At 48.8% G+C, this 23,946-nt stretch overlaps 2 protein-coding genes across 5 annotated transcripts; one reads left to right on the plus strand and one right to left on the minus strand.

The window, feature by feature from the left end:
* Positions 1-311: 311 nt before the first annotated feature.
* Positions 312-14,735, minus strand: LOC130534884 (mediator of RNA polymerase II transcription subunit 13-like). Its single transcript, XM_057049513.1, has 30 exons — positions 13,561-14,735; positions 12,627-12,861; positions 11,574-11,742; positions 9,690-9,835; positions 9,410-9,607; positions 9,130-9,324; positions 8,898-9,054; positions 8,709-8,816; positions 7,919-8,626; positions 7,621-7,837; positions 7,475-7,505; positions 7,242-7,363; positions 7,025-7,115; positions 6,758-6,939; positions 6,473-6,672; positions 5,471-6,360; positions 5,195-5,362; positions 4,899-5,122; positions 4,626-4,821; positions 4,174-4,540; positions 3,642-3,858; positions 3,026-3,217; positions 2,704-2,927; positions 2,476-2,618; positions 2,233-2,391; positions 1,968-2,150; positions 1,741-1,886; positions 1,458-1,622; positions 1,272-1,372; positions 312-1,192 (listed from the first exon to the last, which is right to left on the minus strand). Exons 1-30 carry the CDS (start codon positions 13,624-13,626, stop codon positions 1,060-1,062), a joined length of 6,333 nt encoding a protein of 2,110 aa, XP_056905493.1. The 5' UTR covers positions 13,627-14,735; the 3' UTR covers positions 312-1,059.
* A 1,515-nt stretch (positions 14,736-16,250) lies between these two features.
* On the plus strand, positions 16,251-19,169 carry c18h3orf33 (c18h3orf33 homolog (H. sapiens)). Of its 4 annotated transcripts, none has more exons than XM_057049756.1 (6): positions 16,251-16,513; positions 16,592-16,808; positions 16,972-17,031; positions 17,228-17,387; positions 17,555-17,715; positions 17,804-19,169. In XM_057049756.1, exons 2-6 carry the CDS (start codon positions 16,692-16,694, stop codon positions 18,062-18,064), a joined length of 759 nt encoding a protein of 252 aa, XP_056905736.1. In that variant the 5' UTR covers positions 16,251-16,513; positions 16,592-16,691; the 3' UTR covers positions 18,065-19,169. The 4 variants fall into 4 exon arrangements, with proteins under 4 accessions (XP_056905736.1, XP_056905735.1, XP_056905738.1 ...); XM_057049757.1 differs by having other exon boundaries at positions 16,259-16,414; XM_057049755.1 differs by having other exon boundaries at positions 16,251-16,808.
* The last annotated feature ends 4,777 nt before the right edge of the window (positions 19,170-23,946 follow it).

A 23,946-nucleotide genomic window follows, 5' to 3' on the forward strand; every position in this document is an offset into this window, starting at 1 on the left:
CGCCTCCAAAAAGGTACGAATATTATTGTGAACATTTAAAAAATCCCAAACTTTGATTGCACATTGCTAACACATTATCATTACACTCCTCAACGACGCCAGAAAAACACACCAATACTGACAAAACATTCAACATCTGTGAAAGTAATTATTTTTCTAAATTAGTGGCTCAGGATATGCACTCGGTCCAACCTTTTTTTGCACTCCTAGTTGCTTAGCACCTCTAGACGTAACAACCAAAACACTAGTTTTTAATGTTATATATTAAATATTATAGCAAAGCGTAGGAAAACATCTGGGACAACAGGAAATTAAGGTAGACGCACTTTATTCCTAAAACAGAAGCTGCACCATCAGTAGCGGCACACAATTATATATACACATATACACACACAATTTACCTAAATCTGTTATATAAAATATATAATCTGACATTGTACCTTTGAATTCCTCTTCAGAGCTCATTGAGTTACTGTGCGAGAGACTCTGGAGCCAAAGCAGACAGAGAGGTAAGTCTCATCCACTCATTGGGTGGGACACAAATGCCCGAGCCAGCTTTTACTTCATTTTTACAGCATGGCAATAAAAAGGTCTGTACCCTCTGAAAAAATAATATTCTAAAAGCAATCTACAGCAAATTCACTTGAACAGGTTTTTCCACGTTGTAATTGAGAAAATTACACTTCTTAAACCAATTCCTTTACAGCGAGATGTACACACTTGAAGATTTGTAATATATAAAAGATATTAAGCATTAAAAATTCCACATTTAAAAACTTACAATAAATAATATATGCAGGCATTTCATTAAGATAAAATTTCATAGATTGCAATCTACAGTCATTAAAAAGACAATTTATTCTCCTTTATGAAACGTCCCTTGAGCTTCCAAAATGGATTCTTGGCATCTGATTGATTGAGTGGAAATTTCCAGTTGGGAGTTGGAAGGAGCAGGAGGAGCCAAGCTTCCTCCACGTTTGCTCCGATGGGAGCGTGAGGTCCTTGGGACTGTACCTCGGAGCAATCCGCCTAATAGATCTCTGAAGATCCCTTTAGAGCTCAGAGCATGTTCATGATGAAGTTGTACATCTGAGTGAGCACCACGAAGTGAACGGGCAGACAGGAGCGGCGGTCTTGGGTGGCAGGGTCGCATGTTAGCCAGGAGAGGGCGTTGTACTGCTCCAGAACAAATCTGTGGAACGGAACCCAGAAGCACATTAAACATCGCTCCATTTCTACTGACGCTGAGCTTCTTCAAGAGAACTGCTTACCTGAGCACATCAGACGTGTGATTAGAGTCCAGAGGGTGGGAGTGCTTGCTGTGGAGGAGCTCGTCCGATTGGACAGAAGACACGTGCAGGTGCAGGGAAGCCTGTGGGGGGAGTTGGAGAATGAGAATATTCCTACTGCAGCCATTAACCCAACAGGCTTACAAATAATTCGGAGCGATTGTGCACCTTGAGGAAGACTGGGCACTGGTTCTGAGCTTGAGGACAGGCTGACCAGAACCAGTCGGGCAGTGGTCCGGTCTTAGCTGTGGAGACAAAGTAGCCCAGAGCCATCGGCTGCTGCAGGATGTTGAGAGCCTCCTCGTGGGACTCCATACGGTCGGCGCTCTGGCCCTGCGAGGAAGCACAGCACGCGTGAAGAAACGAAGCAAAACGCACATTTTATTCCTCCTGATGACACTTTTACAATGAGTGAGGGACAGTTATAATAAGAATATTAATAATGGCAGACCTTGCTTCCATCTCCTCCGTGATGGTAGTGCGATCCCGGAGAGTGAACGGGTGAGGTTGTGGGGGAGTTGGGAAGGATGTTGATGAGGTCCGGATCAACCATGTCGTTGTCGAAGAGGTCAAAGATGCCCATTCCATCAGATCCATCTGTGAACGAAGGGCAGAGTTTGCCTTTCTGGGACTCCACCCAATGTCTGTGTTACTCTGGAGTCTCCTTTAGGAACGTACCCGGATTTATGGGGTTGAAGTTGATGTCGATGGGCTCCGAAGTGTTGGTGTTGACCTGCACCATGGCAGAAGTGGGGAACACCAGGATGTGCGTGCAGGACGTGTCCTGAGGCGTGCTCAACTGCGACGTTTGCATGTTGAGAGTGGTGCTGCGACCGAACACTGAACCCGTCGACACGGAATCTGACAAGATGGAGGAAGACCAGCAATCAGCTCCACAACTCTCACGCCAAACGGTGGCGCTGGGCTCGAGCTTCTCTCTTACCTGGCATGACGACAAAGGAACCCTGCGGTTCCATCGCGACCAGACAGGCACTGAGGATACTGGGGGTGTCGGCGGCGGAGATGCCGCACATCCTGCAGGTCTCCTTCAGACGTTTACTGAGGGACTGCAGGTTCCTCCTGCTCAGCAAAATACTCCAGTCTGGAAAAACAACGTGGGCGTGAGCTCGGAGGAGAACGGGCGACGCACCTGCGTGGGATCGACGCCAGAGTAAAGCGCGTTTACCTCTCAGCTCGCCGTGACCCATTCTGCCCAACCGCCCGATGACCACCCTCCACGGCAGAGACGTCACCTGCACCAAACCCAGGCACCAATCCCACAGCTTCTGCAAGCCGACCCGCCTGATGTTGCCATTTTTCCTGCGAGCTCTGCAAAAACACAAACAACTGAAAGCTCGCTTTCACCTTTGACCCTCCCAGCGCTGGCGTGGGGCTGTTTAACCCTTTCTTGTACCTGCTGGGGACGTCTATGCTGATGATGCAGGTCTCCAGTAGCTCCCCGTGTTGGTCGGTGCAGGAAGCCAGCAGCCAGCGCTGGTCGTGGGACAGACAGTAGCCGACAAACAGGACGTTGTACTTTTGGGAAGCTTCGCCGAAGGTCTCGCCGAGCTCCGTCTGCTTGTCTTTCACCGGTGCCAAAATAAATGGAGGCGTATACAGACGCAGACATTCTGGCCGCTGCACACGGGGGAAATTAGTTAGCGTGACAGAACGATTCGAAAGGAAAACGCAGAAAATCAATCTTAATCGCGTGTGCTAGCAGAGCAGTGGGTCACCTCTGGGTTCTTGAGCGCCGTGTCGATGGCGAGACCCGGACCGAAGCCCGTGAGTGCCTTGAAGTTGGTGGAATTGGGCAGAGGCCGGCGGCACTGAGTGTATACGGAGAAAGCCAGCGATTTGAGGTGCTGGCTGTAAACGTGGCGCTCCCCACTGTGCACGGGCTGCAGCAGATACTGGCAGGGAACGATCTGTGCAGAACACAACAGTGGCTCTCATCACACACTGCTCATCAAAAACAGTTAAATATGAAACTTGAATAAGCCTCATTTTTAATTAACAGCTACAATCCCGTTTTAAAAAAGGAATTACTTGTTATACTTACAGCACAATTCTGAAGATATAAAAAAGAAGCCCATTAAAGCTGTGATTACATTCACACATTAGCGCGTATCAGCTTCCTGTTCAATGAAGCGATCACCAACAGAATGAAGGTTGTGGAAGTTAACGCCTCCATTAATCTCTGCATGCCTGCTCCTTCCCTTCTAAATGTGTTGCTAAACTGGGGAAGCTGGCGTCAGAATCAGCTGATGTTCAGCAACTGTGAAGTATCGATGTGATAATCTGACACCCTCAAAAGGTTAAAAGACTGAAGGGAGCCACGGTGGCGCCTACCTGTACGGACACGGCGTTTCTGATCCGCGGGGGCAACAGTTTGAGCATTTCCATGTAGCAGCACAGCAGGCCCAGGGTGTAGGTGCTGGAATGGGCCTCTTTGTCTGCGTCTTCATAGCTGAAGGGGTCGACGATGTACACCATGATGGCAGGCGGATAAGACACTGCGTGAGACTCTCCGTCTGTCGGCTTCCCCACTTTGTCCCTCTCTACCGTACTGTTGAGAGAAGGAAAACTATAGATTAGGAATCAGAAAAGGAGATCAATCATCAACACCGACTGTGTAAATACCCCCCACAGACTCCTGATCATTTGTTTCATTCCAGCACCCAACAAGGGGGGTTACAGTACAGAGACCAAGCTGTTTGTGCGCCTGAGGACCAACGCATGCTTAAAGAACTCAAATTATTGAGGAGGAAAGATGAATTCAATTATCTGTGACCATCTTCTGCAAACCCACAGCTGTTTTCCAGCTGTGACCTTTTGCACCAAGGTGACTCAAAGTCACTTGAATGACTTGTTGGTAACTTGCCTCTCTGGCACTTCAGCAGATCCTTGGCTCTGGTTGGTAGAGGGTCCATTTTCTGCTGGGCCCGCGGTACCCTGTGATGTTGCCTGAGGTCCGTTTTGAGAGCTGTTGCTCTGCAAGCCTGTGTTCCCGAATGGCGAGTAAGAGCTTGGTTTGGATGGGGTCATTCCCGCCATAGTCTGGGAGACTGAGGAGGAAGAGGGAGGAGTGCTGCTGATCTGGGCGGGTTGGGCAGAGGTGGTCGTGCTCTGAGTTCCTGAGGTGATGCTGGAAGAGCTGGACATCTGGGAGGGGGAGGATGAGGAGGCCAGAGCTGGGCTGCGCTGGGACAGAAGAGAGCTATCCAAAGACTGCTCCGACAGGTATGGAGCTGAAAACAATTAAGAATGACACAGAATTAGCATTAAAAATTCAACCGCGCAGATCTGGGACTCCGCAAATAGTAAAGATTTTACCTAGATCATAGCAACACACTTGCGCGAAGAGTTTGAGCTTATTAAAGGCTTCATTGTATCTATCTCTGGCAGCCATCTTGAGAAACCAGTCGCTAAAAGGCTGCTCTGTAACGCTCCTTCCTTCTGTGGCACCAAACTTCAATATACCCTCGGGGTGGCTCTTGCAGATGGGCCTGTGTTGGCCAAGCTGACAGGCCTGTTCAGAAAAATTAAGTGCGATTATAAAATCCTGTTGCAAGAAGGAAACCATGTTTCATGCAGGAAGACGCCTACCTCATACGTAGTGCTTAAATCTTTAAAAAACGTCTTTGCTCTGCTGAGGAGAGCTTCGTTTTCTGGACAGATGACGACGTATCCCACGTCTCTCTGAGACCCGAAAGGTTCCAGAAGAAGCTTCTCCCAGTAGGGCAACACAAAAGGAGACAGCACCACAAAATCATACTCGTAACCCACCAAAAATGTGGGGATGGGCAGAGGCTCGGGGGACTCATCAGTGCCTGTAATGAAGAGGGTTCACAATTATAAATGATACAACTGAGACCACAAGCAGTTTTCGACTTTAAACACACCATACGATCCCCTCCCGGCCATCTTGTGGAACTGCTGCCAGGTGAGCGGTCCCTGAACGCCCCAGGAGCGCACGCTTCTCTTTTTCTGAATGGTGTCCTGCAGCACTGGCTGGAGAGACAACAACACCCGCAGGACGTCCTGAGAGAACAGCTTGCTCATGTCTGCTGCTGCAAGAGAAAGTAAACAAAGAACAGTTCAGATACACAACTTATTGTGTGCTCCTTTGTATTATTTAGCACTGAAACGTGCCCGAAGATGGAAGAAGAAATACGCACACTTGCATTTTGGCCACCGATGAAGGCAGGTGCTTTTCACTAGTGTTTCATCTACTTTGCCCCCCGACATATTGTCCATGAACTGTCTGCCGTGCTCCAGCGCCATGTAGCAGTCGTTGTAACAGTCTCGCTCTTCCACTCTCAGAAAAGAAGTCGGGGGGGAGTTTGTTTTGGAGTGCTCCACGCCTGCCATGGGGGCAAAGGGGTTGGTGCACTGGTCCTGCAGCAGCATGATCAGGTTGTCCGGAGGTTTCTCCACTAGACTGCCGGCCTTTTGCACCGAGGAGGCGCGCAGCTCTTCGAAGCACCTTTCCGTGTCTCGACTGGAGTCGGAGCCTCGTCCGACAACGTCCAGTTCATCCTCCAGGAACAACCCGGCGGACTGGCCGAAGCGTCGGTTGGCGACGGCGCTAAAGCCGCAGGTGCAGGGGTACTGCGCTTCGCCGTTGTCCTTGAGGTACACGCCCACGTCCGCACCTCTGATGTTCATGTTGCAGACGCACACGCAGCAGCTGTCAAAGTTGCAGTCCTTGAAAAGGTTCATGACAGACTCGGAGAGGATGAGCGTGACGTAGAGGCTGTGAGCCTCGGGGATGGACGGCACGGTGGCCGGCTCCACGGAGCTGAGCGGGCGGCAGGTCGAGGGGGTGGAAGCGGGAGAGTAAAGGTCAGAGTTGTCGTATTTGAGCGAGCCTTGGACGCTTGAAGGGCCGCGGGGAGTCCGTGGAGTGCGCGGTGTGCGCGGAGTGGGCACGGAGAAGCGCGGTGTCGCTGGGGAGGGCAGGATGCCGGCGCCGCTGTTGCTAGGAGGGGCACTGCTGGACATGAAGGGTGTGTGGGTCTGAGGTGTGTAGGTCTGGCTGTAGTCTGGCTCTACACTGGGGATGTTGCTGCGACAGAAAATAGGCGATTAACGACGGTTAGCATAGAAAAGGCTAACAAAGGATCTAATCATGATAAACAGTAAACAAAGCTACACTTCCTGGTCCGATGCTCGCTCACCTGTCTTTGGCGAGGAGATTGACATTGGTTACGGGGGGGATCAGTTCCATTTTGCCCAGAGACCAGCTGGGCGTATACACACATTCTTCAGGCAGCTTGATAGGCAACAGACACTGGCTTGGTAGCGTCTTCAGGGGAGCGTACATGGAACAGCCCACAAACATCTGACTTGTCTCCGCCTTGTACACGAAGGAGAAGTCCTGAAGGTGAAAGGAAAGTGGTGAAGAACGCTAGGGCGCTTTCCAGTCGTGCTGTGGCACCTGGTTGGATTGTAGCACACCGTACCTTAATGTCAGATGGCTTTGGGCTGCAGAACCCTTCCTCCACCTCCATCTTGAAATGGTTGTTGAGCAGACTCCCATCTGCTCCTGCCTCCAGGCTATCCTTAGTGCCGGAGTTCATAGGAGAATATCCAGGCTGATCCAGGGAGGGCGGGGTGGGAAACATCTGATGCAGGTCTGCCGAGCCTAGAGGAACAGGAAGTTTCACTTTTCTTACAACGCGTGTGTTTGCAAATGTTCTGCCGAGCGAATATTAAAATCATCTGCTTACTTATACAGGAATGGGGGTCTAATGTTGCTGCTTTCGTCTCTTTACAAGCAAACTTGTCATCTGAACCAACACCGGCTCTTTTACATCCAGGCTGAGTAAAGAGACAAAAATCAACTATGGCCAAACCTGTGATCCAACATATCAGCAGAATTCTACAGCAGTTCCCAAAGACTTGGTAAAGGAAATAGAAGCGTTGGGCCACACTGTTTACACTTACAGCTAGCTCATCCTCGTCAGAGTTAAAGATTTTATCCAGGTCACTGTAGGACACCGCTAAATCGTTCACGTGGATCAGGCTGGTTGATGCTGAGGGTTTATTACCAGCTGGGCCTTGGCCATCTACAGCGGCAAGCAAGTGAGATATTAGCAAACTAAGAGTAAGGGGACAAAAATAGCATTTTATTCAGTTACATAACAGCTAAATGACAAAAACCAGACAAGAGTTCTCACCATCTGCTGAAGTTCCACTTCCGTCATCCCCCTTAATAATTAAAAACAAACATTTTTTTTTCATTTTTAAGTTACATCAATGGGAACAGGAGAAGAAAGTTCCTCTACTGGGCCACAGGTGCAAGTCTGGATGTTCTGAAGCCCACCTTGTGTTTCTTGACGCCGTCTTTCTCAGTTCCTGGCTTGTCCTTCTTCTCCGTGAAGGGAAACTCGTCGTCCCCCTCTACGAAGGCGTAGGGGTCCGGCTCGTCGCTCTGTTCCGCGTCTCCTGGGGTGGAGACGAGATGGCTGTTCCTCCGTTGGGTGTAGGTCTTGATGAGCTCCTGGGACACCTTCAGGGGATGGGTGGAGCTTGACATCACCCTGAGACGAGGACGACAGAGAGGGTCAGAGAGGGTCAGACGGTTACAGAGGTGAGAATGTTTGCTGGGGAAAAAGGCTTACTCTGTGATGGAAGACACGCTTTCCGTCCCTCCAGTATCGTCCCGCGTCTTATCAACAGGTAGCTGTGGGGTCGGGAAGTTGAACGCCTTCTTCCGGGGGAGGTTGAAATATTTCCAGGGATTGTGGGTGGTGTCTTCGTTGGGATTGACTGCGGAGCCCACAAACATGGTGGGTTCTAGGGTTTCACTGTAGGAGGGCGGGAAAGGAAGAGGCAGGGGTGCGTTTTCATGCTGCGGCTCCTCAGACGAGCCTTTCTGCGGCAGTATACACGGCTCCACGGATGGCGGGTAGAACGACTGGTGTATGGGCGTGGAGGAGTTCTTCATTCCGCCTGGAGTGCCGTCGCTGTCGGCGTGGTCGCAGAGATGTGGGCTGAGAGGAGGGGGAGGCGGGGATCCACCCAGATCTGCAGGAGGACCGTGCGTGTGCAAGGTCGGGGCCTTGGAGGGCACGGCGTCCACGTGGTGCAGGCTGGGGTACGAGCCCTCCTCCTGCGGTCTCAAGCACAGCCTCTGGGTTTGCGGCTCCAGGGCCTGCTCCTCGCTCACAGAGCTGCGATGGTGAAAGGGGGTCTGGGGCCTCTTCTGCTGCTTCTCGGACTTCTCCAGCTTTTCCCCCAGCTTGTGTTTGGGGATCGGTTGTGAAAGCTGGCCAGAAGATGGTGGGTGTCCTGAGGTACTGTTGGATCGCTGTTTTGGATTCTTATGCCTGTGGGAGCATGAAGAATCAGTGACACTGGAAATATGCATATATTCATAAACAATTTGGCGATTTATACACTCAAACATACCGTAAACAATTGCAATGCAGCCCATGAGTGGACTCAACGAAATCCCAAATTCCAGTCCTGTCAGGTTCTTCCTCGGAGGTGCCGTTGGTTAGAGTGGGAAACTTCCTCCTGTTAGAAACAGAAGCGGTGCACGTGTTGAGCACAGAGGCACTTTTGGAACGTTTGCGTGGAAACCAAGCCCATACATACTTGTGTCCCGTGCGGTTTAGATGATATTCCTGCCACACAGTTTCTACCATCTGACCGGCCATCCTGCGGGGGATTTTCCCCCCGTGAAGAGTGTTGTTGGAGCTGTAGCCGTCAGACGCCGACGACAACTTGGGCCATCTCTGAGCCAGTTGGTAGTCTGTGCAAACAGAAATAGAAGCTTGTGAACCTGGAGTTGACCGCTGGATTAAAAGCCGGCCACTGCGGATCTCACCAGCCTGAGCCTCCTCCGGCGATGTCGGGGGAGTCAGGGTGACAGAGGAGATGGCAGGATCTCTGTGGGCGGCCTGGCCCTGCTGAGCACCGCACATGCTTCCTGAGGTGTTGGCTGAGCCCTGGGGGACCACAGCGGGGAGGTCTGTCAGGGGAAGGAGCACCAGGCAGGAGGGGTAAACCATCCTCACTCCCGCTGGAACCAACACAGACAGTTATTTTAAAACAGACTTTTCACCCAGCTTGTCCCTTAAAAGATTAAAAACTACACGCCGTCTTACCGACGAGGACCTCCACAGCGGCGAGGGAGTCGTCCTCCCAGTCCGAGTCCTCCATCTTGTCCTCCGGGACCTCCTTGGGATTGGGGCTGATGGGATAAAACTGCCTCCATTCCTCGATGAGCTTCTGAGTCGGGTGGTCCGACATCTTAAACGCCTGACCGGTGAGGGTCCCGTTCAAGCCGTAGGGGCTCAGGATGACTGCGAGGCGGAGGACAGCCCATAATGAGCCACACCGATCAAAACCTGCTTCCCAAACGTTCCACTTCCTGTTCTTTCCTACCTTGCAGTGGACTCGAGCTCTGCTGGGCGAGGCTGAGGTGCTCCTCGCTCAGCCGCTGCAGAGGTTGGTGCTGAGCGATCTCCACACTCGTGCACACGTTGCTGTCTCCGTGCACGAAGAAAGTGAAAGCGCACGACAGATGTTCGCTGCGGGACAGAATGAGAGGTCGGATTTCAACGGAGGCGGTCAGAAAGTTTTACTTTAAACTTCTTTTGAAATGGACTCGATCGCACGTCTGATTAGAGCTTCTAACTCTGAGAACGGTTCCGGTTCCGTTCTGCAGGTTCTGCAGGACACTGGGCCCGAGGACGCACTGGCGGCGGAGCGTCAGCAGCTGCTCGCCAGCCTTCTGGGGCTGGAAGCAAAATGTGGACGATACTCATCGAGCGTCCAGGAACATGGAGAAAACAGGAGTTCCTGCTTTAAGGAGCCAGGAGGACACGGAGCAGAAATCCTCCAAAACTCTAAAATGACCTCCTTTGTTGCTTTTTTTACTCCAGAATGGGTGAATACAAAATAAACTTTAAAAGGCACAAAAAACAACAACATATGATCCACTTATTGAGAGTAAAATGTCAAAAATCAATAAGTGCACTTGACCAAAAAAAGAAAATATGGATGAGATTAAAGGTAAAGTGCTATTTTAATTACTATCAGATTAGAATGTTCAGGATGAGGGTGGAAAAATGTGTTTTAGTGAAAATGTTCACTAAAACAATGCAACGATGGCACAATGATGCATCTATTGTTAGGAGGATAAAAACAGGAGGATCTGAGCAGCCTGAGGCTGCTTTTCCCCTGAAACACGCACCCACATTTACACACATTCTGCTTAAATGTGACCCTTTTCCCGATGGGAACGGGACAAAATCTGGGAAATTATTCCAACCCCGACTGAGTACATGGAATACTGAAGTTTACATCCGCTACCCCCGAAGGCCAGCTGGTTAAATGGACTAAAATAGTACTTGTTGACACGGTTGCTGCAAAACCACAGTGCACACTCAGCACTTTCCAAAAACTGTCCTGTTTACCAGCCAGAGAGGGCAGGGGGACGGAGGGACTGCCAAAGTCCTGTTGTAGGTGCTGCCAAAACAACACGGGCACATCTTTAGCACCCTAACAAGCTGGATCACCTCTGAGGTCCGACCCACAGCTGAATCAAAGGGATCCACATCACTCAGAAGTCGGTCCGGATCATGTCTGAGGGGCGGATCTGCCCGGACGGCTACACCCACCCCCCCACAAAACACGCTGCATCTAAACACGCTCGACCCCGCCGTGCACGCGCCGCCATGTCGCCGCCGAAGGATTCCGTGGGAGATTGGAGCGTGCGCGTCCGTGATCGATCGCTCGAGTTTCTCCCCCAACGGCAGGAAATGAAAGCGAACTTCCGAGGAGCCGAGCCAGCTGTTCCGATCTGTGCTGCATGTGGCGCTGCGTTGCTGGCCAGCGTGCACATGCTCCGGGCTGCCCTGGTGCATCTCCAGGCACTCGGGTCTGGAACGACCCTCACTAAAAATCCGAAGCTAAAGGAAACCACGGGAGGTGTGCAGGAAAGCCCGACTCGGCGATTCCTTCCATATTTTTCCGTGTTTCCAGCGATTTGACCTCCCCCAGACACGACCATGCAACCTTTCCTGTCTAAAGAACATTTGGGCGACTCTCAAACATCCCAGGACTGAGCACCAGCGTGACTGACAGCTCCTTTAAAGCGTTTTCAGTGTGCAACGCTCCTTTATTTCAGCAGCTTACGACATTTAAATCTGTTTGCTGAGCACTTAATCACAAATACTCTCATAGTAAACAGCAGAAGCAGGACGGCGTGATATAATGTTCCGTTTAGCTCGCCCCAGAAGGCCTCTACGGGGACGCAGGCGTTACCTTTTGTTGATGCTCTTCTCCTCCTTCTGGTATGGCTTCACAAACCACTTGCCGATGCGGACGAAGCCGCGATTCATGAGGCAGCGCTCCAGCAGGTTGTGGATGGCTTTGAACAGGAGCGTCCGGCACTCGTAGGACAGGCCGCTTTCCCACTCGCCGTCCTCCTCGCCTGGAGACAAACATCTGAATCAGCACCTTCCAGCGAGACTCTTACCACGACAGAAATACAAGTACAGACTGCGCGCGCTTTGAAACATGCCCACCTTGCCCAGTTTAGGCTAATTAACGCTCTCCTATGCGTAAACGCCCCAGCTCTTACAAACGCCATCACTGTTGGCTAAATCCTACAACCTTCAGGCGCGTGGAGGAGGACGCGCGTTCCTCCAAACACCGTGTTTTGAGCTGCGTGAGGGGTAGCGATCCCGGGTCATTAGCAACATTAGCGCCATTCCTTTATGACTGCGGATCTCTTCCGACAGGACGCACAACACCTGGCCGGCACCTGCGGCTATAGAAGCCATTAATCACGCGGGAATCCACCCTGGGATTAATCACAGAACTTCAACAGATTTTAGAAACCAAAAAAAAAAAACAGCCTCGAGAAAAATTAGCCAAGGTGTGACGGGTCATAATGAAACCCGTCGCTGCGGTGATTAACGGCGGCTCTGAGCGACCTAATTAAAACCTGTAATATTTTAAAACCTAACTCGCCTCCTCTTGTAGCAGTTCCATCTTCCCCTGAGATTAATGTGCATCTCCATCACTCTGCTTTCTCTCTAGAACTTTATATTTTGGGCCACTGCTGCCCTGCAGGTACCGGCGCCCCCCCAAGACCTGAGAGGTGTCAGAGAGGTCCGACACTATAGAAACCATGTTTCTTTAGCCAATACATATTACAACTGTAAAAAATGTGGTCATGAGTCACTTGTGAGTAAAAGATCGCCTTACAGGGAAAACACGAAATGTTTGGCAACTCAACAGATGATGCCGAGACGTTGCGAAATTTCCACCGAACACGGACGGGGTTCGTCCGCAACGCTCGAGGACACTCACTTGACAGCTCGTTATGGATAAGTTCGGCAAAACTGGGGTCGTCCCCCCACCAGAAAAGCCAGAGTTCCCTGCGCCCCGGGGTGTGGTGCCTCCTCCACACACTGAGCACGTCTGCAGCCATGCAGCGGCTGAAGCTACACAGGATAGGGTCCTCTTCTGTCACTGGGAAAAGGATGGGCGAGGAGGTGGGACCCTGCCACACAAAACGCCTCCATTTTATTCCAGTCAAATCGGCCTGCGGGGGACAAGAGAGAGAATTTAGTGAATTAAGAACACTGATCATCTGTTAGCCTGTACAACTGCACCGGTTGTGTTTCCTCCCGCCTGCAAAGTAGCAACAAGCCGAAGACTCGGTTTCTTATAAACACAGAAAATCAACTTGAATGGGAAAGTGTGAGACTTGCTGACATCTTGGAAAGTTTCGCAGCGCTTGTGTGCAGGACATGTGAGCTCATAAATGCATCTCGAAATCATAATAATAATAAAGTGCATGAGCTGGTTCACCAGACTGGTCTCAAAGCGTTTGCTGTAAATTTAAAGGGAAATAACTGAAGGATTTTACTTGTTGTGCAGCACTGTAACAGTTCTCTATCCATAATAACAGATTGTGGCATATTTTTAATGATTTCTCTGTTGGCCTGACCTGATTCAAGTGTTTATTACTCTGATATCTCGCACAATTAAAGCAGCGACTCAGGAGAAGCGTAATCTAGCTTCGCGGAAGGGGGATTTAAACTATTTAGCGGATATGCAATAAACAGTGTTTGTTCCTAAAGTTATCCAGCACTGGATCACAAATTACAAACTGTAGGCCCGATTCCGTCACGCCAGTCTGCAAGTGACGTTACAAAGCTTGTTGGCTGATTAGCCAAAATGGCTTTCTGGCCTCTCAGAAACACAGCTAACGCTAGCTAGCACAGAGAGACAGACTTACCAGACAGAAGAGGTTGGAGTGGCAATCCTCCAAACTGGCCCCGTTTGGTACAAAGCACGGATTCATCGTTTCACTGCGAAGTGGTGGCTTTAAAGTCCATCGTTTCAATCACCGTCTGGGGCAAGGGCTGATCTTCGAGTCGTTGACGGCCGACGTTCAGTTGTGATTATACTGTTAAAGCACTGGGTAACCTGCTAGCCACCGCTAGTCAAACATAGAACTTCTTACCCGGGGATAGCCACCGCTAGCCCGGTACCGAAGCTAACGTTGGACAGGCAGCCAGATAGCGTCAACTGGAAGCTAGTAGCTATTCGATTCATCAATCCTATTTGAAATGTATTGTCTGAACTGGTTAGCTTCGAGCTTACTTGTACATGACTTTAACATCAAATGGTCAGCGTTAATACGGCCCGGGCAAACAAGAGACAAAGGCAACAGCAACAGAAAAGTTGTATGCGCGTTAAAAAAGCTCAAAGACTAAAACAACTTCACCACCAAAAGCTTACTCCCTGGTGTGCTAATGCTAATGCGAGCTAACTGGTCTGAAACAATTTCAAAGCAAAGGAACTCTCCCCTCCCCCTGATCTCTCCTAGCCTGCTAGCACAAAAGCTAACATACCAGAGCTCCAAACGCTAGCTTGTTAGCTAAATAAAACAATTAGCTGTCTCGCCGTCCTTTTCGCTAAAACATCCAGGGCGCTCCGTCATGGCAAAAGCGCTCTCGAAAGGGACGAAATGCCAGCTCAGACAGACGACTCATCGGCTACTTTCCTCTGCCAGATCCATGGGTGCTGCGGATTTCCATTATTTCAGTTCATGGATTGAATTCTTTAATGGCGGCCAGGAGGACAACTCTGCCTCTCGGCTCCCATTGGCCAATTTGCGCTAATGGGGGCGTCATCCGTCTTCAAGTCGCTCCGTGACTTCACAGTTTACAAGATGAGAGCTGCGGTGCATCTGTCATGCAGTCAGCGGTCATTCCACACCGATGTCTGTTACCAAACATGTTCCGTGGGCTGCAGCACTCGTGGGGGGGTTCAAAAACTGCTGTTTTGCGCGACGTGTGTCGATCCATGCGCACGGGCTGCGCGTCTATTGTCTGGCTGATCCTTTGTGCGTTGACACATCCCGCACGTATGAAGTTATCTAGGTCAAGCTGTGCAGACAAAGGTGCGTGTGCGCGTTCGGGTCTCCTTCAGCTGCGACGTGCATGAGAAGAAGGGGGGGGGGGGCAAAGCGCAATGAGATATTGTCGCTTGCGCAGCGCAAACACTTGCGGCTGCGCAGGTTTTGCGCATTTATTTCGGCCGCACTTTAGCCCCCCCCCCCCCCGCGTCCTGTCATAGCCACACTGGGCCACAGGGAGGAGACTTTACCCAACAGCCCCCACTTCCCCTCATGTGTCCCCCCCAGAGAGGCGGATCCGGCGGAGCGTGGAGGAAATATGATCCACAGACGGACAGAAACAAGATCCTCAACAAAAAGAGGCAAAGTTAAAGGTTGATGGCATTAAAAGTCAGCCTGGCCTGGTGACTGTCCAGCAATAATGATCTAGAAGTGATCTGGTGCCGTTAAATCGATGGATTTGATCAGCATCCGCTATATGTTGCAGATTTAGATGATATTTGCAGCATGTATGTGTGGAGAGGGACGTATATTTATAAGGATGTTCACGTAGAATATGTATAGGATGACTATATTGACATATAGTTTATATTTATTATTTATTTTATTATAATTATTTTGCAGCGTGTGAGTGTATAAGGGGCGTAAAAGGTGCTTCTTTCTTCCTACTCCCATTTTCAAATTTGTTAATTTTGTTTCCCTTTTCTATATTTACCCCCCCTCCGCCCCGTTTTTATTCATTTTTTTAAATAAAATTGAGAATCTATTGAGTCTATTGATTAATCCCAGAAATATCTTTTCTTTGATCTTTGCCAAAAGATCAAAGCCTGGGTCAAGTGAAATTATTGATGGACGTTCTTTGGGCCTGAAACAGAACCAATAATGTCACCAGTTCTATATTTGTTTGTTTGTTTTATAAAGCCTTTGTCCCTGTTGGCCACCAATTAACGAGCAGGATTATTGAATTTGGAGAAACGTGACAGAACTTGACAACATTCCTGCGGAAAAATTCAGGTCTGATTGATGAGAATGGAAACAATCGTAATCTTAATAGTCATTATTGGATAATTAAGCAAAAAGGTCAATATGTGGCTGATGAGGGACCTCTCACTGGGGGGGGGGGGGGGGGGGTCTTCTCTAAGGTTAAAGGTCAGTTTATACAACATCTTTTTATGTGAGTGTTTTCTAAAATATTCTTGATCTTCACTTCATGAGGATAAAAACGGACAAATGATGTTTTCTATAAATTATCTTTTTACAAGAAAAGATCGTTTATGATTTTTTTGGCGTTTATTACTACAATAATACTATAATAATAACTACTATGTTATTATTTTAGCTATATATATTCACATTTGATCTTGTTTGATCTCCAGCCGAATCTCACAATTACAAATGTAAATTTTAAAGCAAGCAAACAAAAAACAAATCAGGTGACGTTTCAACCAGTTTAAACAGTATATCGCAACTTTTTCGTGCATAGAAAAAAGTATTTAAATGAAATACGGGAGAAATCGTGACGTAAAAATGTCCGCGCATGCGCACAGAATAACGCATGCGCAGAACCGACCAGGTTCAGATCGGTTTCCGGGTTCTGATCGGACGCAACAGTATTGTCAGTTACTTACATTTTACCTGTCAAAAGTGATCCCACAAAATTTGATCCGTGTGGTCCGATATTTAGAGCATCCATTTGCGTCGCAGAAGTACTGAATCTTTGAACAGTTTTGTAAGAAGCTCGTCTGCTGATAAGATTAAGTAGAATTTGTATTTGGGTCGTAAAATCAGCTTTTTAAAAAAATACTCAAACACCCTGTAACATCTACAGGTGTGAAGCTTTCAACAAAACAAACAGTTTGGACGTTGTTCCCAAATTCAGCGAATAATTCTACTTTGATATTCGTAGATGTCCGTAAACAGCAGCGTCTAACCCTGTACCAAGATGGCGGCGCTATAGGCACCTTTCTCCCCAGTCAACGCTAAATCTATGAAAATACATCTATTATATGAACAACATGCCGGAGCCCCGCAGAGGAAGAGACGACCAGCAGGATCGGAGAGACCAGGGAAACATCGTGTCCACGATCTCCCACTTTGTGGATGATAACTTAACATTTGTGAGGGTAGGAAGTGTTTTGTCTCCCAGTTTCCATCTGCTGATGTGAGCCAGTGTTGACCGAGACATCCCCAGTTGTCCCCAGTCTGCATTATGGCATCTTACTGATTGACACCTGTCAGAATTGTCCACCTGGACATCATCTCTGTCTCTGTGTGTCTCTCTGACAGAACATCAGCACCGTGCTGGCAGCCACAGGGGTTGTTGTGATAGTGAGAAGCCTCAAACTGGTGAGAGACAAAAACTGCCAGATCGGTGTTCAATACCACTTATAGCAACATAAAAATATTATTGTTCAAAGTTAATGTGGACTCAAATGGATTCAATAGGACAAAACTTTACCCCCATATGCTGTAAATCATGTTGTTTTAAGTTGAATCATGTTGTTTTATTAAATATTGCCCTTGCGTGTCTTCGCCTATTTAGACAACCAGGTTTCGAGCCGCCTCTGAGATTCCCGCCCGTTTTATCGAGAGGAACGTCAGCCTCAGAGGGAGAGTCCGCTCTGTCTCAGACAGAGGGGTGGAGGTGGAACACGTCCCCATATACCTGCCTGTCCTCTCGCCATTACTGTCAAAAGTCAAAGGTATAGACTTCCAAACACAAGTGACGGGCTAGCTAATCTGCAGCGTTGGTTTGTTAGCATTTAATTTTAACAGGTTGCTCCACCAGCAACTTCACAGTGAAGCATGTTTGAAAATAACACCAAACCAGTTTGAAAGGTTTTGTTGTCAAAGATGTCATCCTCCCTAGGGGTGGACTCGTCCTCCATACTGGTGCACCTTGCAGGCGTGGAGTTGACCCCAGAGGGCAGAGTGTGGCTCCAGGAGAACCTGGCTCCTGCTCAGACCGTCTGGCTGAAGCTCATCAGCCGGGAGGACGACATGCTGCACTGCCTGGTCCGTCGCAGCCAGGTGAGGCGGTGGTCGACTGAGATGCTGCAGCCGACGTTCCTACTGTGTTTTTAAAGTTTGCATCACTTGCCTTCCCTTTCATGTCCAGCAGGGGTCAGTGTGGGGCCGCTGTGTGAATGAAGAGCTTCTCTGGCTCGGCCTAGCCCGCACCGCGCCCGTCGTCGGGGTCCGGACAGACTCTCGCATCTACTGGCATCTCCACAAACGGCTGCACAGGGCAGAGGTCAAAGCCGAGAGGAAGGGGCGGGGCCTGTGGCAGCGGGACAGCACATGGGAGAGAGTCTCCAGAGCAATCCTGGACAGCAGCGTCATCAGAATGATGAGGAGAATCTTTCAGAAGACAGGATGAGACGCAGACTTTTTTCCCCCACTTGAATACTGATTTTCGTTACTTTGACTTTGTTCGGATCTTTTTAAAGCTACACACAAAGTTCCCTGTTGATGTGTGTGTTTGTGAGTGTGCACGGACGCCTCACTCGGCACCAGACGGGGGCAGGGTATGTTAATGGTACTTAAAATGGAGATGGGCAATTGTCCCTCTATAGATTGCCGTTGCCATAGAAACGTCCACTGTGAAACACAAAGCGAGGCAAAGGCTAAACTCTATATTGGCCAGTGTGAAGACCCTTGGGAGCCAGGAGTGGGGGGTTTAAGCACCTCTGTGTCGGGGGAATTTAGGCTCCAACATGACAACATCAGCCCACTGAAGCGAAGAAACTGGACAGAAAAGTGTGTCTAATAATACCCCCATAAAAAGCTGTCAAGCTGTTTATTCTTTGTCCAGGAAGTGTGTGTCACCTGCTGATAACCTACAGAGGAGCCGTGTTTGCTGGGTTACGCTCATGTGATTGTGATCATTCATCACACAACCGCGGTAGGAAGGAGCACGCGTCCTCTCAGGGGTTCGGTGCACGAAGGAGAGGAGGGTCACCAGGGCTGGAGGGGGAGATCTCAGCGGGGGGGCCGAAGCACAAAGGCAGCTGAGGAGGAGTCGGGGTGGAAGGGGACCGCAGGAAAGGGGCGGGCCGATGAATCGACTCGCCTTTCTTTTGTTGTGCAAATGTTAGCAGCAACTGTTGGGGCAGGGAGAGGCTCCTGATTGGTGGGCTGGTTTAAATTGTAAGGTGCATTTCTGGCTGGTGGCCACTGCCAGACTTTGGACTGTCACCCAGGGGAGGGGTGGGAGGTAAACCACGGCAGAGTGGCGTCCCGGGAGATGGGTGGCATTGGCTTTCTGCATCCCACCAGATGGAGCGATCAGGATAGAGAAGAGGGAAAAAGTATGATAGCGATTTGTCAAAGGAGAGGGAGCTATCAGAAATATCCTCACTCCCAGAATTTAATTAGCTATTGTTGGTAAAATTCAGTCAATCTTAAATTCAACCTGATGGAAATGATTCAGAAAAGATTTTTCATCAGCCAACATAATAAATTTCTCTTCAAAAGACATTAAATGAGCGAGTCAGTCATTTGTTCAGATTGTTTTTAATTGAACTCCGCTCCAGCTCCAGTCCAGCTTTTCCCCCACCCCACTGGTCTTGCACCAGTAGCAGTCATTTGAAAAGGCGCTGTGCCTGCTGGAGTGGTGGGTAGTTGCCCACACCACTGGAACTCTTGGGATCCTCTCCTTCCCTTTAACCTCCGGGATTTGCGCCATGTGGCGTGGACGCCTGACACCCCGAGGACCGCCGCTGCTGCTGCAGTGAGGAAACTGGTTTTACAACCTGAAACTGAAGTGACAGAAGTAAGTGAGCATGTGAAGGTCTGACACTTATTTACAGAAACGGAGTGTGACAGGTCGACCACATGATGTACAGATTATTCTAAAGTTGCCACTTTGGGTTTCGGTTGCCGGGATGCTGTAAACGGTGCAGATGTGCACCTGTCAATCAAGTGTAGATGGAAAACTCGACATTCCAACCTGATTTTTCCCTGTATGGCTGTGTGACTGCCGAGACATTTTCACTGTTCCTCAACTCCTTCCTTTTGTACTGTAACAACTGAGACTTGCAGCAGAGCAGTTTAACAAAGGCCTTTATTGCTCTCAGCCAGTAGCCATCCCAGTGAGAAAGAGATGGGGCACCCCCCCCCCCCATCTCAGAGCCGGGTCCCCTGGGACTTCTTGATTTGATTTGAGTGGTAGAGAGAGATTGGGTGTGAAGGACAGAAGGATTTAAAGAGGCAGACAGCTGTCAGGACACCCCTGGAAAGGTGGGCTTTCATGTTTTGGCCTTGTCACCCTCTGGTGTGAGCAGTTTTGGGTTGATTCTGTGGGAATCTTTAAATTCCTCATTTCCCAGACTCACCTGGGCACACATTTCATCCACTTTTCCCATAATCACGGGTTTATCTCCAGCGTAAGCCAGATATTCCGCGTGTGGGTGGGTGTGTAATGGAATTTATCGCCCGAAAAGCGACTCCCTTGTTACTCTGTGACTCACAGCATTGTGAGCAGCGTATCGGCTTGCTGGTGTCGAGTTGTAGGAGTGGTAACCCGACTCTCTATGGGCGCTGTGATCCTACGTGAATAATTGAAGTTTCTCAGTGGGAAGTAATGAGACAAGAAATGGGTGGGGGGGGGGGGTTGGTTGGGATTGAATGACTTATTGTGCACCTACTGTATGTATGAGGGTCAGAACCTCCTGAACTCAGCTTATATATTTCTAAAGGACAGAACAAAATGCTCCAAATGACTTTGAATCCGAGGAGTGGGGTCTCCGCTGGAAAAGGGGGAGCTGACATGTGACCATGTGACTCAGTTTCACCCCACCACTCGCACACATGCATGCGGCAACACAAATCAAAAGTAAATCAGGGCATTTCAGGAACACTGGTGTGTTGTCCTGACTCGCGTCTGATCGTTACATGGAAACCCTCCCCGATCGAAGACCGACAGATCCTCTTTTGTTTTTGTGGTTTTGCTTTCGCAGCTCCGTCGCGTGGGTCTCCAGACAAACTCGGCCAGTGATGCAACTGTGACCTCCCGCGACCCCGAGGGTCCCTCTGTCTCCTTATCAGCTCGCAGAGACTCGTCTGGCCGGGCGGTTTAGATTTTACAGCCTCTCTTTCATCTTTCATTCTGGAACATGCTCATTTAGAGTGCAGAGTATTTTATAATTGTCAGATTTTAGGAGCAAAATTTACAATATATTTGTTAAGTTTGGTTTATAGTTAAACATTTCTAAAGGATAACGTGTTCATTCATGTTCAAATCCAGCAGAAATGGATGTCGCCTTAACAAACGGGTCAGTCAATCAAACCCCTGCAATACAAAAAGCAATTCTTTATTCTCAGTTGCAGCTCTCTCAGTTTGTTGAATGCAACAAAGGTTGGTCGGGTTTTCTCTCTCCGTCCTCTCACAAAACAACTTCTGCCAAACAGTAAAACCTCCAAATATACGATGTTTTCTTGCTGCTCACACACCTCTGGTGGGGTAAAATAAAAAGAAAACAACATTTCAAGGAATAGGACATCCTATACTAGCAGCTTTCTCCCTGATGGTGTCCTTTAATTGGACAGAGCTTCTGTTACAACCACATTAAACAGCATCTTGTGACTTTGCTCACACAGAGAACCTTTCAAAGGTCTTCCTAAATCTCTACATGTCATATACATATATATAATCTCGACTGTTGCATCGCTAATGCTACGGACGTTCTAAACGCCCCCTCTGATGAGAACAGCTCTGTTAATGTGTAAATACTCACACGCCCAGAATGCAAACACATGTAATTCAGACGCTAAAGGCTTGTTTTCCTTTTGCCTTTATTGCTGAGGTTTGGAAGGTATCTGTTTGGTGATGGCATTGTTCAAAATCAGGTCTGGAAACAGCAGCATTAAGCTACTCATCAGCCTACACACTAACTGCAGATTTGACCTGCGTAGCGATGGAACGTGGGGGAAAATACGCGGCGCCACCAGCTGACGCGGATATCGATGAATGTGTAATGATCACTTAGCTTTTACGGCAGCTGGCGACGTGAAATAGAGCAACTGACCTTGATCTCTTAAAGCACGTCTGAACAGAAAGCTGTCTGGCGTATGTCAATACAGGGTGACAGATGCTGCTCTCATTGTCTGCCTGTCCTGAGACGGCCATTGTTAAATACACAGATACAGTTATAACAGCCCCGTTATCACACGATCACAGTATTATTTACCTGTATTGGTTTTTGTTTGGATGTAGCCTATACTGGACTTTATTCTGAGGCCCACACTTTAGACTTTCAGCTTTGGGCAGCATCTGCCTTATTGCATTACTGCTGTCGCGCATGGAAGTATGAGGAAAGCGGGGGCCTTGTAGCATTTTATTGTTTGCTGTTTGTCCATACAGCTTCCCAAAAACAGCATCGCTCCTGTCAGTCAACGCTTGGAGCCAAAATAACAGCATCCTTGTCTTGCTTATAAACCGCTGACCTGAGACAAATGTGAATCCAAGTGTTTTGTGCTCGCTATGATACAGCAACACTGAAGCTGGGGGAGACATCAGCGGATCATCCAGTCTGGCTGGACTGTCTTGTAAGCAGTCCGTTGATGCTCCTCTGCTCCGTAGCTCTGATTTGGACTAAATTAGAAGCATTATACTGCGATTATGCAACAAGGAGCTGCTGGATCAGCAATGAACAGCGCCTCCCACATCTCCCACCTTCCTCCCACCGAGAGAAGAGATCAAGGACAGAACAGGAGAGCAGGCAGACCCCAACGGACCCCCCCCCCCCCCTCCCCCAAGTGTGACATGTGGGGGAACATATGCTCAGCAATAAACATCAGCGTCATCACTCACTGTCTCTTAAAATGGGGTTTGGGCAGGGTCAGAGGAAAGCACTTTCACCTCCGAGATACTTGACCCGTGTTTGGACTCCCCGGGTCAGCGTTTGGCGCCGTGGCGCCTGTAGCTGTCACAGAGGCTCCTCGCTGTTTACTGGGCCTTCATCCTCTGAGAAATCAAGGGAGAGATTCTCAGCGGGAGGCCATAAATCACAGGCAGGAGAACAACAGGTGTGGGGATGTTCAGGAGTGGGTTTCTGTGGGGGGGTGTGGATAACTGAAGAGGAGGAAGAGGAGGACGTGGGGGGAAATTGGGAATCCGGATATTATAGCAAGGAGAAAGGGAAAGAAGATTAATGGGGAAGCAAAGGTCAAAGGGCATCAAATGTGTAGAGTAAAGTGGGGAAAGTATTCTTGTTTCCGCTTTTCTCTGCCTAAAAATAGTTTTATTTCTATCATTATGGTCATTGAATTTTCAGAAGAATGCTGTTGGACTAATAACAAGCAACTTAAACCTTTAAAGTCAGGGTTTACTTGGTTAAATCCAGCCCAAAGGCCAGAAGGAATTTACGACTCTTGCCAGAATTTCACCTACACCCTCTGTAATTTAGCTTTCTCTATGCATGTAGTAGAATGTAAACATCTGGATATTTTTTGATTGTAGTAGAAATCACTCAATTTAATGCTCTTTTCATTTCCAGATTGTTTTTTTTCCGGCGTGTCCATCGTCCTCCCACCATGAGCTCCAGGGTGGTGAGCAGGAAAGGAGAGCCTCAGTATCGCAGGCACTTCCTATCAAACAACAGCAGCTTTCACGGTAAATAACACACACACACACACCCACACACCCACACACACACGAAGAAAAACGTTTGTTCTATTACTGTAAATCACATGAAAGAACAGTAGGGGGAGACTCATCTCCACTACCAAGCCTCCCATTTCTAATCTTTAATGTGGAGACACCAGCAACGTTCAGTCTTATGACATAAGAGATCCGTAAATTACATTTTTATTGTTGCCTTACGGCAGACTACAGCAGTTACTCTGAAAAAAAAAAGAATCCCATAAATCACAGGGGCCAAATAGATGAAGCAAAAATCTTTTTGACGTTTCTGTCAGGCAGTTAAATGTTTGGATGCATCAGCTCGAGTATCCAGACAGTTACTGCACGCACGCGTGTGTGAGAGAGTGTTTCCCTGCCGATCTGACGGCTCTGCTATGAATGATGGATTAACTCGCTGGTCAATACGTTCCCTCTGTCGCGCCGAGAAAAGATGATACAAATTTCACCCGTTGTTTGGTCTCTTTCGTTTGTGCCGGGGCCGGCTGTGGCTTCTGCTTGGTGCTCTTTTGATTAACACCGTGAAGCCTCAAATGAATGGCTCATTGAGCATGAAATGAGTGCATGTATTCATAAAGGCAGCAAATCCTCAGGCTTTTGTTTCCGAGGCTTCATGAGGA

Source organism: Takifugu flavidus, chromosome 12 (assembly GCF_003711565.1).
Source record: "Takifugu flavidus isolate HTHZ2018 chromosome 12, ASM371156v2, whole genome shotgun sequence".
Taxonomy (NCBI): domain Eukaryota; kingdom Metazoa; phylum Chordata; class Actinopteri; order Tetraodontiformes; family Tetraodontidae; genus Takifugu; species Takifugu flavidus.

Bases quoted from the DNA above. Each gene is read 5' to 3' on its own strand.
- LOC130534884 (XM_057049513.1), bottom strand. From the start codon at position 13,626: ATGAATCCGTGCTTTGTACCAAACGGGGCCAGTTTGGAGGATTGCCAC. The intron at 8,817-8,897 runs GTATGTATGGGC...TGTTTCTAACAG, and splicing joins CTAAACCGCACGGGACACAA to GAGGAAGTTTCCCACTCTAA. The intron at 7,116-7,241 runs GTAAGTGTAAAC...CTCTTTACTCAG, and splicing joins CTGACGAGGATGAGCTAGCT to CCTGGATGTAAAAGAGCCGG.
- c18h3orf33 (XM_057049755.1), top strand. From the start codon at position 16,692: ATGAACAACATGCCGGAGCCCCGCAGAGGAAGAGACGACCAGCAGGAT. The intron at 17,032-17,227 runs GTGAGAGACAAA...TCGCCTATTTAG, and splicing joins TAGTGAGAAGCCTCAAACTG to ACAACCAGGTTTCGAGCCGC. The intron at 17,716-17,803 runs GTGAGGCGGTGG...TTTCATGTCCAG, and splicing joins GCCTGGTCCGTCGCAGCCAG to CAGGGGTCAGTGTGGGGCCG.